The sequence below is a fragment of the Epinephelus moara genome, chromosome 18 (genome assembly GCF_006386435.1).
Source record: "Epinephelus moara isolate mb chromosome 18, YSFRI_EMoa_1.0, whole genome shotgun sequence".
Lineage (NCBI taxonomy): Eukaryota > Metazoa > Chordata > Actinopteri > Perciformes > Serranidae > Epinephelus > Epinephelus moara.
Genome location: NC_065523.1, coordinates 40,194,170 through 40,210,945, shown reverse-complemented (window position 1 = coordinate 40,210,945; position 16,776 = coordinate 40,194,170). Strand labels below are relative to the sequence as shown.

The 16,776-nt window shown below is 45.6% G+C and overlaps 1 protein-coding gene across 5 annotated transcripts in view; it reads left to right on the top strand.

Annotated features, from left to right (window-relative positions):
• LOC126405760 (integrin alpha-3-like) overlaps positions 1-16,776 on the top strand; it is a 28,345-nt gene that overhangs the window by 7,513 nt on the left and 4,056 nt on the right. The window contains exons 4-27 of one of the 5 annotated variants that reach the window (XM_050069664.1): positions 813-898; positions 1,566-1,821; positions 3,246-3,382; positions 4,618-4,724; positions 4,809-4,901; positions 5,543-5,602; positions 5,996-6,149; positions 6,507-6,700; positions 6,780-6,868; positions 6,944-7,077; positions 7,477-7,554; positions 7,670-7,737; positions 9,740-9,876; positions 10,678-10,821; positions 11,196-11,293; positions 11,448-11,616; positions 12,347-12,433; positions 13,285-13,364; positions 13,454-13,531; positions 13,609-13,711; positions 13,782-13,958; positions 14,375-14,503; positions 14,898-15,008; positions 16,466-16,564. In XM_050069664.1, the coding sequence (XP_049925621.1) occupies positions 3,297-3,382; positions 4,618-4,724; positions 4,809-4,901; positions 5,543-5,602; positions 5,996-6,149; positions 6,507-6,700; positions 6,780-6,868; positions 6,944-7,077; positions 7,477-7,554; positions 7,670-7,737; positions 9,740-9,876; positions 10,678-10,821; positions 11,196-11,293; positions 11,448-11,616; positions 12,347-12,433; positions 13,285-13,364; positions 13,454-13,531; positions 13,609-13,711; positions 13,782-13,958; positions 14,375-14,503; positions 14,898-15,008; positions 16,466-16,564 (2,475 nt within the window). In that variant the 5' untranslated portion in view covers positions 813-898; positions 1,566-1,821; positions 3,246-3,296. Of the gene's footprint in view, positions 1-812; positions 899-1,565; positions 1,834-3,245; positions 3,383-4,617; positions 4,725-4,808; positions 4,902-5,542; positions 5,603-5,995; positions 6,150-6,506; positions 6,701-6,779; positions 6,869-6,943; positions 7,078-7,476; positions 7,555-7,669; positions 7,738-9,739; positions 9,877-10,677; positions 10,822-11,195; positions 11,294-11,447; positions 11,617-12,346; positions 12,434-13,284; positions 13,365-13,453; positions 13,532-13,608; positions 13,712-13,781; positions 13,959-14,374; positions 14,504-14,897; positions 15,009-16,465; positions 16,565-16,776 lie in introns of all 5 variants that reach the window. The other 4 variants (XM_050069663.1, XM_050069665.1, XM_050069661.1 and 1 more) reach the window with 4 other exon arrangements.

Genomic DNA, 16,776 nt, shown 5'->3' with positions numbered 1-16,776 from the left:
TTTAAGGGGATTTTCCTTATTTTGATATAATAAGGGACAGAGCTCACAGTTGACTCCCAAATGATGAGAAATAGATCATTGATTCACTCTCACCTGCATTCACTTAATAGTTTTCCTCATCTCCACTGAACTGATGGATTTGCTAAATGGAATTTTCTACAATCAATAGATAAATGTCATGTGATTATTTCCTATAAATTGATCATTTCAGAAATGTCATAATCTATAATCAATGATGTGATAAATGTGATGACTGACATAAAATAGTTTGATTAAATGCATCATCTGAAATGTACATAGGAATCAGTAGATAAATGTGATAAACAGTCTGCCACTAATATTAAGTTACACATGTGGTGAATTTCATTAGGCAGACTTGAACTGTCAGATTTAATAGGTGTTCTTATCTACATGTATTTTGTCCCTTCTTTGTCACTTACACATTTAGCCTGCGGGCAATATTCCGTCACGCCACCTCCCTTGCTTTATTAATCGCTGCAGTATTGTCTTTTTCTTAATCATGTCCTCATAGTCCTCATACACTTCCATAAGGAGCGTTTGCTCCGCCGCAGAAAAAGCCTCCGCTCGCTCCTTTCCTTTGCTTTTTGACATTTTGCAACATTTTGCGTGCATGAGTTGAGGCTTAACAGGTGAGGCTTGAATTAGCATCAGTTGGAGCCAGCTGATTTCACTTGATGGAACGGGTTGGAGCCAGACTGGGAGGTGGCGTTTAGTCAAACTTCAAGATTACACCTTAGTCTGGATATTCTTAGCTACGCTGATGGAATATCCCCCTGTGCTTCCTGTTTCAGACCTGAACCTCTCTGAGGACCTGATTGAGGACATGTGGTTGGGCGTCTCAGTGGCGAGTCAGGGCCGACCTGGAGGACGGGTCCTGGTGAGTCTGGGGTCACCATGACGACACTATGACACTATGTCTGAACATAGACTGAACTCAACAGGCCTGTATTTGAGTCAAATACAGAACTCTGGACATGTTGTAGTTTCTTCAGAGTTTTGGATGATGAGGCGTCACAGTCCAGATCACTGCTGTACCTTTAATGCCTGGTTCACACTACATGATATCAGCCTGATGCAGCGACATAAGGCGTGAGCTCGGCTCGTGAATGACGATGAGTGTCGTACACAATAATCCATGGTTTCATCCTGTGTAGTGTGTCATAGTAGACGACAACCGACGCCACGTCTGAGACGCCTCACGACGTCCTGGGAGAAAGTCTAACATGTTTGATTTCCTTTTTGTCTTCCACGACTTCTCCCATCACAGCCGTCACTTTGACCAATAGGAACACAGAGCGATCTGTTGCCGTGGAAACTGTAGGACAACAACAGCCATTTATTTATTATTCCCTCTGTGTTTTTATATTTTTACTTTTTATCTGCTCCCCTTTCACTTGATAAAGTTAATGCATCGTGCCGTCATTTCAAACTATACTATTTCATGATTTTATGACAGTTCTATTTCAAATTAAAAGCCCATTATAACTTCGGTGGAGAGAGTCCCTTCATTTTCTAAAAAGGCTTTTATTGTGAAACATTTGCAGGAACTTCCTGTGGAGGATTCAGTGACTGTCATAGTTTGTATCTGGACTTCTCTGAAGGTTCTAAGATGGAGGAGTTTTTCAGACAGCAGAACTGAGACGTCAACAGTCCACCTGCTGCTCTGAGAGACACTGAGACAACTGTGAGACAGCTCAGTGTCTCTCAGAGGACTCATGTCAAACCACAGCTGAAGGATCTGAGACCACGGGGTCAGATTACAGAGAATACCTGAAGATAAATGAAGCGACTCATCAGACGGTGAAGTGTGAAGTGATTTTATCATCTGAGGGTTCAGACAGCTGCAGCTCCTTCAGTCGTCCTCTGCAGACGTCCTATCCTCTTCCTCTCCTTCTTCTTCTTCTCTTCCTTCTCCTTCTTCTTCTCCTTCTCCTTCTTCTCCTTCTTCTCTCCTCCTTCTTCTTTTTCTTCTCCTTCTCCTTCTTCTCCTCCTCCTCCTCCTTCTTCTTCTCCTCCTTCTCCTCCTCCTCCTCCTCCTCCTTCTTCTTCTCCTCCTCCTCCTCCTCCTTCTTCTTCTCCTCCTCCTCCTCCTCCTTCTTCTTCTCCTTCTTCTTCTCCTCCTCTTTCTCCTTCTTCTCCTCCTCCTCCTCCTCCTCCTTCTTCTTCTTCTCTGCTTAATTAAGGTTTTTATTTCTTTCCACAGTGAACAGCAATTTCATTATCACTGTGTTTTTACTTTCCTATCTGGTTCAGATCGTGTAGAGTCAACGTAAAATACACTGTTACAAACCTGAACCTGAACCAGAACCAGAACCTGAACCTTTAATGAATCAGCAGGAAACAGTTTCTTTGTTTTCACCTGTTGTTGGTCTGAATCAGCTCCGTCTGTCTGTGCAGCCACCTGTCTGTTTGTTCAACAGCTCGCTAGGCTAAACTAAGCTAAGCTAAGATAAGATAAAAAAAAGGTAAGTGAAGCGAAGGTAAGGTAAGCTAAGCGAAGCTAAGATAAGATAAGATAAGAGAAGAGAAAATAAGTGAAGCTACATCAGATAAAAATAAGCTAACATAAGCTAAGCGAAGCTAAGATAAGATAAGAGAAGAGAAAATAAGTGAAGCTACATAAGATAAGATAAAAATAAGCTAACATAAGCTAAGTGAAGCTAAGATAAGATAAAAATAAGCTAAGATAAGATAAAATAAGCTAAGCTAAGATAAGCTAAGCTAAGATAAGATCAAAATAAGCTAAGATAAGCTAAGATAAAATAAAATAAGATAAGATAAGCTAAGATAAAATAAAATAAGTAAAGATAAGCGAAGCTAAGGTAAGCTAAGCTAAGATAAAATAAAATAAGTTAAGATAAGCGAAGCTAAGGTAAGCTAAGCTAAGATAAGATAAAATAAGCTAAGATAATCTAAGCAAAGATAAGCGAAACTAAGGTAAGCTAAGACAAGATAAAATACGCTAAGATGAGAAAAGAAAAGATAAGCGAAGCTAAGATAAGATAAGATGAGCTAAGATAAGATAAGATGAGCTAAGATAAGATAAGCTACGTTTAGCTATTAGCATGAACCTTTCTAAAGAATAATCCATGTGATAGAATAATAGGTAACTATCAGGTGATGTGACGCAACACTTCAGACTGTGTGTTCTTTAACTAACTAACCATTTAACCAGCTGTCTGACTAACTAGCCCCCCTCCCCTCCCCCTCCTGTCTCCCTCCAGGTGTGTGGTCATCGCTTCATTAAACTCTACGGAGCGTTCAAACTGAGACACATGATTGGCCGCTGTTATCTCCGTGGAAACGACCTGCAGTACAATGAGACAGACATGCACTGGCAGAACCCCGACCAGCCCTGCAGGTAGGTCACATGACACGTGCAGGTCACATGATGTTCAGGTCACATGACACGTGCAGGTCACATGATGTTCAGGTCACATGACACATGCAGGTCACATGATGTTCAGGTCTCATGATGTTCAGGTCACATGACACGTGCTGGTCACATAATGTTCAGGTCTCATGATGTTCAGGTCACATGACACGTGCTGGTCACATAATGTTCAGGTCACATGATGTTCAGGTCTCATGACACGTGCAGGTCACATGATGTTCAGGTCACTTGATGTTCAGGTCACATGACACATGCAGGTCACATGATGTTCAGGTCTCATGATGTTCATGTCACATGACACGTGCTGGTCACATAATGTTCAGGTCACATGATGTTCAGGTCACATGACACGTGCAGGTGACATGATGTTCAGGTCACTTGATGTTCAGGTCACTTGATGTTTAGGTCATGATGTTCAGGTCTCATGATGTTCAGGTCACATGACACGTGCAGGTCACATGATGTTCAGGTCACATGACACATGCAGGTCACATGATGTTCAGGTCTCATGACACGTGCAGGTCACATGATGTTCAGGTCTCATGACACATGCAGGTCACATGATGTTCAGGTCTCATGACACGTGCAGGTCACATGATGTTCAGGTCTCATGACACATGCAGGTCACATGATGTTCAGGTCTCATGACACGTGCAGGTCACATGATGTTCAGGTCTCATGATGTTCAGGTCACATGACACATGCAGGTCTCATGATGTTCAGGTCTCATGATGTTCAGGTCACATGATGTTCAGGTCACATGACACGTGCAGGTGACATGATGTTCAGGTCACTTGATGTTCAGGTCACTTGATGTTTAGGTCATGATGTTCAGGTCTCATGATGTTCAGGTCACATGACACGTGCAGGTCACATGATGTTCAGGTCACATGACACATGCAGGTCACATGATGTTCAGGTCACATGACACGTGCAGGTCACATGATGTTCAGGTCTCATGATGTTCAGGTCTCATGACACGTGCAGGTCTCATGATATTCAGGTCACATGATGTTCAGGTCACATGACACATGCAGGTCTCATGATGTTCAGGTCTCATGATGTTCAGGTCACATGATGTTCAGGTCTCATGATGTTCAGGTCACATGATGTTCAGGTCTCATGACACGTGCAAATCACATGATGTTCAGGTCTCATGATGTTCAGGTCACATGTAAAGGTGCGTCTGTGTGTGTGTTCAGTCACCTGGGTGATGTCAGCACAGAGGTCATGTGTAACATGGGGATTTCTGCCGCCATCACTCAGACTGAGGTCATCGTCGGCTCACCAGGAAGCTTCGAATGGCAAGGTGAGTTTCTCTCCCTTCTGTCTGACGCCTGCCGGTCTGTCCAGGTAAACAGGTGTGTGTGTTTCCTGTGTGTGTGTTTTGTAGGAAACGTCCATGTCTCCTGGATGAATCCAGACGTCGTCTTTGACACTCAGAGGAGCTCCTTCCCCAACATGGAGCGCAGGAACATTTATATAGGTGAACTGTCCCTTTAACTCCTCCTCCTCCTCCTCCTCCTCCTCTTCATCACTCAGTGACATGTTGATATCGTTAAGTTTGGTGTTTCTGTGTCTCTGATAACAAACGTCCATTAATCAAACAAGACGAAGTTAAAACCCAGAACATGGGCGGAGCCAGTGTGAGGTGATACAGGGCTTTTATTTTGAAAGAACGACTTTTAATTTGAAACAGGAAGTGGCCAGCATATACCCATGGACTCATGGACTTTTGTTCCCCATGGCTGATTCACTTACAGACATGGTCCCGTTGTTACAACAACACACCCCTCATCTTTGGCCCCGCCCACTGATCATCTGAGGATTTTAACTTTTCTTCAGTTGATCTGAACAGGAAGTGCTCATCAGTCAGATCACTGAGACACAGTGACATCACTTCCTGTGTCAATACACACTCATATTAACATCAATCAATCAATCAATCAATCAATTTTATTTATAAAGCCCAATATCACAAATCACAATTTGCCTCACAGGGCTTTACAGCATACGACATCCCTCTGTCCTTATGACCCTCACAGCTGATCAGGAAAAACTCCCCAAAAAAACCCCTTTAACATGAGATCTGTGTGTGTGTGTGTGTGTGTGTGTGTGTGTGTGCAGGGTACTCAGTGACTCAGGCTCGTTGTCTTCTCTCTCAGGACGATGAAACCATAGTAACAGGTGACGACTCCTTTACCTTCATTCTCACTGAGCAGCTGGACTGATGTATTGATTGGTGTATTGATTATGATGTATTGATTGGTGCATTGATTATTCATGTATTAATTGGTGTATTGATTATGGATGGATTGATTGGTGTATTGATTATGGATGGATTGATTGGTGTATTGATTATTGGTGTATTGATTGGTGTATTGATTATGGATGGATGGATTGGTGTATTGATTATTGATGGATTGATTGGTGCATTGATTATGGATGGATTGATTGGTGTATTGATTATGGATGGATTGATTGGTGTATTGATTATTGATGTATTGATTGGTGTATTGATTATTGGTGTATTGATTGGTGTATTGATTATTGATGTATTGATTGGTGCATTGATTCCAGGAGCTCCTAAGGACAGTAAAGAGGACGCTCGCGGCTCCGTGCTGCTCGCCGTCAAACGCTCAGATGGACTGCTGACTCAGCAGACTCTGCGCGGTGAACAGATGGGCTCGTACTTCGGTAACGTCGTGGCAACCGCTGACCTCAACAATGATGGGTAACGAAAGGTTGACAGGTCACATGATTCAAACTGAGGTCACTTCCTGTTTATCGTCTGCTCCGTCAGAAAACAAAAATCAAACACAGAAAATCGGTACTGCGACACATCGTGATATTTTTGTGCGGTGATAACGTCTCACAGCGCCAAGGATCACATTTTATCATATGACCTGATGAAAAGATAATCAGAGACGTTCTGTCTGAACACGCTAACGACAAACTCTGAGGACCTTTGATTTGAAACTTAACGTGTGATGTCATATTTCCTGTTATGAATGCAACAGCAGATGATTTCAGATATGATTTATGAACTCATGGCTTTCTGATGACGACAGACCGTCCTTCTGTCCTACAGGTGGAATGACCTGCTGGTGGGCGCTCCTTTTTACTTCCACCGTCAGCAGGAGGCGGGTGGAGCCGTGTACGTCTACATGAACGCAGGAGGTCGCTTTGATCCTGAGCCCAGCGTGGTGCTGAGAGGACCGGCTGGGTCGGCGTTCGGTATGGCTGTTACCGCCGCCGGAGACCTGAACCAAGATGGCTTCCAGGGTGAGACACTGAGAATAAATTGATGTTACAGAACCACAGAAGAAGAGGCTGCTGACGTGTGTGTGTGTGTGCGTTTCAGACTTCGCAGTCGGAGCTCCGTTCCATGAAAAAGGAAGTGTGATGATCTGGAGCGGGAGCAGCGAGGGGGTCACCACAGAGCCCAGTCAGGTGTGACAGTGAACGCAGTGTGTCTGTATAAGAGTATGTAGATCACACCTATAACCCCGCCCCCTCTGTCTGCAGGTGATACGGGGCAGCAGAGTCTCTGCGGCGTTCAGTACCTTCGGATACTCTCTGTCTGCAGGACTCGATGTTGACGGCAACAGATATCCAGACCTGCTGATCGGCTCTCTGGACGACACTGTTGCTCTGCTCAGGTGCGAAAAACATTTCTGGTCACATGACACGAACTAAAGGGTGGTGAAGCCCTTCTGTGTGGAGTTTGCATGTTCTCCCCGTGTCAGCGTGGGTTTCCTCCAGGTGCTCTGACATGTTCTCCCTGTGTCAGAGTGGGTTTCCTCCAGGTGCTCCGACATGTTCTCCCTGTGTCAGCGTGGGTTTCCTCCAGGTGCTCCGACATGTTCTCCCCCTGTCAGCGTGGGTTTCCTCCAGGTGCTCTGACATGTTCTCCCTGTGTCAGCGTGGGTTTCCTCCAGGTGCTCTGACATGGTTACAGAAAATGAATGAATAAATGATCCTGATCTTTGAATTGCTGCCTCGCTGTAATGATCAACAGCTGATTGATCGATTGATTGATTATTTGACTGTCTCCTCAGAACTCGCCCAGTCGTTCATCTCAATAAAACCATCAGAGTTTCTCCAGATGTCGTCGACCCGAACAGCTGTGACTTCTGGTGAGATTCAAACCTGCTAACATGCTAACAGCTAACATGCTAACAGCTAACATACTGACTCACTCTGTGTGTGTGTGTGTGTGTGTGTGTGTGTGTGTGTGTGTGTGTGTGTCAGTGTTCAAGTGGATGTGTGTTTCTCCTACATGTTCAGCACCGGAGAGAAGAGCGACAGAGACAACATCAGTGAGTCAAAAAATATTTATGATGCAAAATAACATGACCTCATGATGATGAACCGTTCATCTGTCGCCATCATCAGGTCACATGACGTTCAGCCTCAGCTGTGTTCACTGAGAATCGGCTAATGTTAGCATGCTAACATGCTAAGCTAAGATCAGTGTTGGAGAATAACTAGTTACATGTAATTAACTGTAGGTCAGTTACAGTCACTGAGAGGAAAAAGTAATTAAATTACAGTTACTGCGTCTGAATTAATTCTCTGTATCTAAAAGTTTATGTGTCAGATCTGAGGCTGCGTTCACACTGAGCAATACAGCGACAACATACAGCTCATTTCAAAATGGAAGCCGGTGACATGAAGCTACAAACTGACGCCTGGCACTGACACATTGCGCCACCTCCAAAGCGCTCTCTGACGCTCCCAACTAGGCGTTTCTTGAGGAGCGCCTGCCATTTTCAGCAATCAGAGTCATTTGATCTCCAGCAGAGACTCAGGACATGTGACTGAATTGATCTCCACAGAAACTGACCCCCAACACACTCCCTGCTGATTAGCTCATGTGGCTAACGTGACAGATGGAGGGTTTATGAGGACACAATGCTAACGAGTCTGTTCAATCAGCGTTAACCAGCTTCCTGTGTGTGTGTTGTGTGTGTGTGTGTGTGTGTGTGTGTGTGTGTGTGTGTGTGTGTGTGTGTGTGCTCTCAGCTAATGAAGCTGATTGATTGACAGAACGGAGCTGTCAATTAACATCTGCTGTTAATCAACACACACACACACACACACACACACACACACACACACACACACGACAGATGACATCATGTTGTGTCCTTGTGTGTCCTCGTGTCCTTGTCCTGTGTGTGTTTCTGTGAATGATAAATCACATTACAGAAACTGATATTATTACATCTGAGACACACACACACACGCTCAGTATTCCTCAGGGAGCTCTGTGTGTGTGTGTGTGTCCTGCTTCTGTCTCATTAATTGAACCAATCAGAGACGAGGTCACACTGTTGCTATGACACCCAGCCTCCACACACACACACACACACACACACACACAGACACACACACACACACAAACCCACATTGAGTTTGATATTGAGTTTGTATTTATTTTTCAGTCTGTAACAAAAACACAAAAATAAGAATATGACAGACGGAGCCACTCATCGCCGACACGTCGCCAACACTTCACCGACACATCACTGACACGTCACCGACACGTCACTGACATTTCACCGACGCGTCGCCGACACGTCACCGACACCTCACCATGAATAATAAACTCAGAGTCAACTCACGGACATGAAACTAATATGGAGATGGTTATTGTGTATCTGACAGTGTCAGTATGTATGAACTGAATCAAACCGACAGCTGTTAAAACATCATCATGTTAATCTGTGTCAGATTATAACGAGCACACTGAGATTAGTTAAACAGACCCTGAGTCTTATTATAAAACACTTCCTGTTGTTGGGTCTAAAATGTATTTTTATGTTTATCAGACGACATCGTGTTGGATCAGACTCTTTAAAACACAAACAACAGAACAGAGTATGTGAGGAGTTCCTCAGGGCTCGACTCTTGGTCCTCTCCTGGTTCATCTCCAGCTGCTCTTAAACAACAGCAGCTGATTTTTACCTTTGTTATTATTATTATTAATATCATTATGTGTATTTTATTTTATTATGTGCAGTACAGTTTTATCATCATGGGACCACTGAGTCAGTGAATAAATCAACAATTAACAAAATGTCCCTTAATTGTCCCTTAATTTTGTTTCTGCTTTTTTCTTTGTACAAATGTTTCTAACTCAACTTTGAGTTTTGAAGTTTCTGCAGAAATAAACTTTTCTTTAACTTGTGTCCTTATATATGAAACGTCGACACGTTTTTATTTCATACAGAGACAAATATAAAGTGTCTTGTGTCTAACAGCCAATCAGAGAGCTGTGTCCGTCTTTAACCATCTGTCCCTCTGTCTGTCTCACAGCCGTCGACTTTACTGTCACCGCTGACATCACCAGCCTCAAGCCCCGCCTCCGTTTCCTGGACAACAGGCAGAGTGTGTACTCTGGTTACCTGTCGATGCCAAAGAGACAGTGTGAAACCCTGAGAGTTGGACTGCAGGTGAGACGCACGAATATAACAGTCTGATGTACTGCCAGCGCCCCCTACAGGCCGAGGGCGGCGCTGCAGGAGTCTGTAACACGTGGAGGGATACTGAGGCCACCTCAGCTGTTTGAACCAGTGAAAAGGATAAAAACACTTGTTGGATTTTCCTGAAGGAAAACAAACATCGTTTTGAGTTTCAGATGTTTAGCTGTTTAATGAACAGGAAGTTGAGCAGTGAGATAAGAGCGTCGGATTGTTCTGAGCTTTAATCAGTCCACCGCTGACAGACGTCACATCCTGCCAATCGTCCGAGAACAAACCCAGAACATTTTGTTCAACATGAAGCAACCTGTTAACAACATGTGAGAGGAGCGTAAAGTTCACAGTGTTCAGGACTCGTCCTGTCATGTTCTCTCGCCTGTTCTTATCAGCATGTTTTTGTTTCTGCCCACATATCTGTTCTGATGTGTCACGATTCAACCCATCACATCAAGCCCGACATCCGTCAGCTGGAGATCCTGTTTACTTCATATACCTGCTACGCGTTCTCCAAAACACATTTCTGCTTCCATGCCGAGTTCTGTTCATTCCGAGGTTTCACCTTATTTAAATCAACGCTCTCAGAGAGAACCCGTCACTGTTAACTCACCTTTATGTTCTGGTAAAGTGACGTCATCGTCCATCACTGTCAGTGCGTTCAAGGACACTCTGGAGTTCTCTGTTGCACTGATGAGCTGTCGTCAGAGGATTATAGTTAGAACAGTTCCTTGTGTGAAAAGTGTTCCTGAGGTTCTGTTCTGCGTTTGTGTTCTGCAGGGTCCGATCAGAGACAAAGTGGAACCTCTGGTGTTCTCCCTGAATGTCTCTCTCTACGAAAAGCTTCCCAAGAAAAGACACGCAGTGCAAGACCTGAAACGCCTCCCAGTCCTGAGCCAGACACCCCGACCCATCAGAACCCAGGTCAGAACCCATCAGTCCCAAAGTCAGAACCCAGGTCAGAACCCATTAGTACCAAAGTCATAACCTAGGTCAGAACCCGTCAGTCCCAAAGTCAGAACCCAGGTCAGAACCCATCAGTCCCAAAGTCAGAACCCAGGTCAGAACCCATTACAACCCAGGTCAGAACCCAACAGAACCCAGGTCAGAACCAATCAGAACCAAAGTCAGAACCCAGGTCAAAATAAGATCCAAGCTCACAACTTCATAGATCCCATTTGAACTCCCGTCTGATCCCACCACAGAACCGATCACGACCTGGGTCAGAACCCAAGTCACAAATGATCCAAACCAAAGTCAGAAACAAACAGAAACCACAGATGTTCTTTGTCCGTCAGATCCATATCCAGAAGGCCTGTGGTTCTGATAACCGTTGCCATAGTAACCTGCAGATGACGGCTCAGTTCACAGATGAGAACCAGAAACCCTTCATCAGGTGAGTGAACTCGTCTTCATCAGACTCCTCAGGCTTTAACATTAATTTGAAACAAGGACTTGACTTTGGATTTGACTCGGACTGACCCTGCGGGCCCGACTCAGGACTCTAGACTTGACTTTGACTCCTAACGTACATGTTTCTGTGTCTCCAGGCAGAAGGACAGTCAGGTGTTGCACTACGACAGCAGCATCAACCGCCTGTTTCTGGAGGTTAACGTCAGCAACACACTGTCACCGGGCCGACCAGCGGAGGATGCTCACAACACCGTTTTGAACATTAGCATCCCGGCATCACTCATTTACTCTGGAGTCCGAACCAAGGTAGTGAAGCTGAAGGTCTTTGTCATCCAGCTTTCAGCAGCCAGGAAACAGACTCAAGACCTGACAAAGACTCGCTCTGACGTACGTGGAACTGGACTCAAGACTTGATTTTGCCTCTCTCTAAACAACCTGGGGCTTGACTCTGTACTTTACACGAGCCTTGACTTGGACTTACCCTGAAGGACTTCACTGATTAAGTGTTTGTGAAGCAGGAGGTAAAGCGGGTCATCCACTAGTCAGAAGATCAGCGGTTTGATCCTCAGCTCCTTCAGTCGGCATGTTGGAGCATCCTCAGAAAAAACACTGAACCCCACACTGATCCTGGTGGCTGCTCCATCAGTGTGTGACTCAGTGTGAATGTTTTAATGAGAAGTTATTATTGACATTTCAGTGATTGACTTGAGACTTAAAGACCTGGGACTTGAATTGGTACTTAACGCAAGACTTGACCTGGACATACCCTGAAGGACATCACTGATTTAGTGTATGTGGCCTGGGAGGTAGAGCGGCTTGACCACTAATAATATGTTCAGTGGTTCGATCCCTGATCTTGTGATGCCAGCCTCGAACACCAGTGTATGAAAGAGTGAACGAGTGGTCGGAAGACTAGAAAGGTGCTATATGAGTTCAGTTAACTTCAACTGACTGACCTGAGAGTTACACTGAAAGACCTGAGACTTGACTTGGACTGGTTCCTCTACAGCTGTTCCTGTGTTTGTTTGTGTTTCAGGGTGACGTCCAGGCGGTGGTGAAATGTTCTGTTGAGGACAACGTTCTTCTCTGTGAGCTGGGGAACCCGTTCAAAAGTAACCAGAAGGTACAGAAGGTTCTGGACAGAGTACTGCTGCTGTTGTAGTACTGCTAGTACTCTTGTAGGCTGTTTCCTGCACCGTCTGTATGTTTTCCAGTGAAAGGTAATGCACCCAGATTCATACAAATCCCACGTAATCACGACCCAGTAATTCATGGTTTACCCACTGAATGGAAAGGCTGTGATCATGTGACCAATATGCTGACAGGAGTAAACAATGAAGCAGTCCCATGGTGTTTCTCAAAGTCAAGGATGCTTCCTTGGTAGGACAGGTCCTCACATGCCGGGTCTTACAGAGGCAAGGTCAGATTCCTTCCTAATATTCAGTGAACACACATTGGAACAGGATAGTGAGTGTTCAGGTGTGCATCATTGAAGAGGCCCCGCCTTCAATTTAGGCAAATCATGGGTTCTTCATGCCCGCTGAAGGTACACACATGCATCCTTGAAAATTCTCTGAAGGAAGGACTGTGTCCTTGGTAGAATTCAAAGGGTCTTTGACATTGGAACAGTCCTTCGGTGGGATTCGATGACGTAGCCTTCTTGAAATTCAGCTGATTAAGGGTCCTTCCTCGACTTTGAATAGCACCACCTGAGGCAGGCCGGAGCGGTGGATGGGACTTTACTCTGGGACTTTGCCCAGGAGACTGGCGTTCAGAATCATGTGACCTTTGAGTCAATTTAAGGTTCGTCCTCACAGTGTTTCTTTTCCTAAACCTAACCTCAGTAAGCTTTATGTGAAGGAGATAACAACAACTCCTGGGGCGCTTATTCGTAGGATATCATACGAACCGTATGAGGACATGTGGACTCTTGTCTGTACTGCTGCCGATCCTCCGTCTGTCTCTGTGTTTCAGGTTCAGGTGTTGATCATCTTCCAGCCGTCTGAGATCAGTTTAGACACCAGAGAGATTCAGTCTCTGCTGCAGCTGTCCACGTAGGACACACACACACACACACACACACACACACAGAGACTCAGGTGTTGTGTTGGACAGGTACTGAGTTGTGTCTCCGTGTCTTCAGGCTCAGTGAGCAGTCCGATCTGTCTCCTGTCTCCGTCTCCATGTTGGTGGAGTATTCTCTGCAGACGTCTCTCACTCTGTACGTATCATACAGTGTCAGAGGTTTAAAGTTGACCCCTGACCTCTAAGCTGATGACCTCACCTGTGTCCTGACAGAATCAACCTGCCAGGCCCCGCCTCCTTCAGCGGTCATGTGATGGGTGAGTCGGCCATGAAGAAGACGGAGGACATCGGCAGTCTGCTGCTCTTCACCTTCCAGGTTTGTCTCAATCAGTCTGACTGACAGCGTGTCAACTGTCCAGGTGCTGACACACGTCCTGCTCTGACAGGTGCACGTCAGCGGGAAGCCCCTGGGTCACCTAGGCGACCTGCAGGTGGAGATTGATTGGCCGAGGGAGACGTCCAATGGGAAGTGGCTGCTGTACCTCGCAGAGATCCAAGTGAGCGGAACATCAGAGGCTCGCTGCAACCCGCCCGGCAAAATTGTCAACCCCCTCAACCTCGTGGTAACCATAGCAACATCAGCCTCACACTGATTCCTTTCAAAATAAAAGCAGCTCGAGCAACACATTTCAGAATAAAAGCCCATCAAATCTGCATCTTTAACCACAGCTTCATCAAACTGAATCTGAATCTCTCATCTTCATGTTCAGAGACTTTAAAGCTTCAGAGTGTCGGACTGAACTCTGATCAGTGTGTTTCCTTCAGTTTATAATCAGCTGACCATCAGGACGGTCGTGTTTATATTTTATATCAGCAACAAATCCAACATTGTACATCCATGAATAAAACTCCAACATTAAATGAATCCAAAGTGACTTGTGTGTTCAGATGACGCAGCATCAACAGAAACACTTCCCCATCATATGTCTGATCCCAACCATCTGTTCTGTTCATGAGTTTCTACTTCCTGTTTGTTCAGCTGTCAGAGGAGAAGAAGAAGAGGAGGAGGAGTCTGAAGGAGGAGGTGCAGGTGAAGGAGGAGGAGCAGAGGGAAAAGACTCTACCTGTCCTCCACCTGCAGGGACAGAAGAAGAAGTCCTACACTCTGGTACAAACACACTCATTTCTGTCAGTGCAGTACTGCAGCCACCCACAGGGGACGCTCTGACGTGTAAAATAAACTCACCTCAGTAGGTCTGTGTCTCCCAGTAAAAATCTGTGACTGCTGGTGTCCCCGTTGGACGAGACGACCTCCCAAACATCTGACTGTACTTTAACCGCTGTGTTATCTCCTTTGTGTCTGTCTCTGTGAGGACATGAGACGAAGGACCTTGTTGTAAAGTCAGGACACTTTTTTAGAGAAAGTGGGGACAGTTTTGAAGTAGGAGGACATTTTTAGAGGACATGTTCTTTAAAAGCCTGAGGTTCAGATGTGGAGAACACGTTAACTGACTGACGGTCCTCTAATGTGTGTGTGTGTGTGTGTGTGTGTGTGTGTGCAGAACTGTGTGCACGGGGCCAAGTGTGTGACGTTTGTCTGTCCGCTGGTCAACATGAACAACTCAGCGACTCTCACTGTCAGAGCCAGACTGTGGAACTCCACCATGATTGAGGTAAAAAACACATTTTATTCAACTTTAACCAGACGTCTCCGTCTTTTTTTTTTTTTTTTCACCTCATGGAGCTGTTCAGTTTGTAGCAGGTTTCCTGTCTGACTCAGTCTCACGCCGGATTTCTACTGGATGCGTGTCCGTTGCGGAACGGCAGCGCTGGTTATCCGCTGCGTGCTCCGCCGTCCGTCAATACCCACTGGCTGCGTTTGCTGTGCGGAGCGGTGCAGCTCCGCCGGAAGACATCTGTGCACTGCGATGATTAATATCTCCTCATCTATGGTGTTCACGGGGTGAAATGACGTCTGAAAACCTCTGACCTGTTGACTTCAGGCCTGCCTCTGCCCATTATGTAGTTTTCAAGGTGTAGTGCAGGGAAATATGATCCGCGTGAACACTGTGTATTTTGTTTTGAAAATTAACCGGATGTTTTATTGTGTTTCTGTGCACGACTTCCTGCCCCGCACGATCTGCTCTGTGCTGAATTGCTGCGTTGTGCTCCGGCGTCCGGCAAAAATAGAAGTCCTGTGTATCTGTTGTGGAGGGCTCCGGAGTGCCGGAGCTGAGACGGAGCCGGAATGCAGCACAGCCGCAGCCGGTGGAAACACACACATTGACTAGAATTGAATCCTATCGGCTCCGCTGCCGTGCCGGAGCGGAGACGCAACCAACACGCATCTGGTGGAAATTGGCCGTCAGCTGTTTTCTGATGAACCCACCGTCCTCCACCGTCCTCCACCACCTCAGTAGCAAACAGCAGACAGACAGGGACCAGCTGGTTCACACCGCAGTGTTCATTTTACCGATGAAAACTATGAGAATTTTTTATTAACAACCTTTATTCCGTGATGAAAACGAGACGATGACGAGCTAAAAATAGATCTTGATAATAAAAACTAAGATGAAATCTATGTTTGATTTTTTTTGATGAGACGTGATGTAAATGTTGGTGGTGGACTGTCAGACACTGACAGCTTGTAATGATCTTCAGATGCCTGATGAGCGACAGGCTATAAACTCCAGTAAATAGTCTGCACCAGGATGTTTCTGTTGTAATTCAGCAGAAAATGATCAGCTGTGTGTGTCTGACTGTGGATGGTGGAGCTGCTGAATGGATTTGTGGTGTTTGTTAGTTGCAGCGGTGGCTGTTAGCAGCTAGCTCTGCTCGCAGCTGTCAGAATGAACACTGGGACACAGCGGAGCACTCAGCAGCTACAGACAGATTTTTCCCTCAGGAGTCGGTGGAGGCTAAGAACAGAGCTGACAGAGAAAATATCTGAATGACATTCAAACACAAAGACTCTTCATGAATCATCATGTTGTTCTGTACCTGCACTGCATGTGGAAGTAGTAAGCTGTGTGCTAACTCTGTTAGCCGCTCATGTAACTTTGTTAGTGTTTCTGCCTTTCTGCCCTCTTGTGGTCAAAATTAAAAGACTATATCTGACCTGGTGTTTCAGGACTACAGCGATGCGAGGAACGTGTTGGTTCAAGGCCGGGCGACGCTGAAGCTGCAGACTAACAAACCAACCATCAACATGGAGCCTCACAGTGCAGAGGTACTGAACTGCTAAATGCTGCTAGCGCCCCCCTGAGGCAGCGGTGTTTAGCGAGGTAACTTCAGGGTTAACCCTGGGTTTTCAGTCTCACGAAGCCGGTTCAGTTCTTATCGGGGTAGATCACCATGGTAACTTACTCTGAACGGCTATCCTGCTCCGGAGCAGGGTAAGTTCAGGGTTGAATCTGATCCTATAAAAAGCACCACCCACTG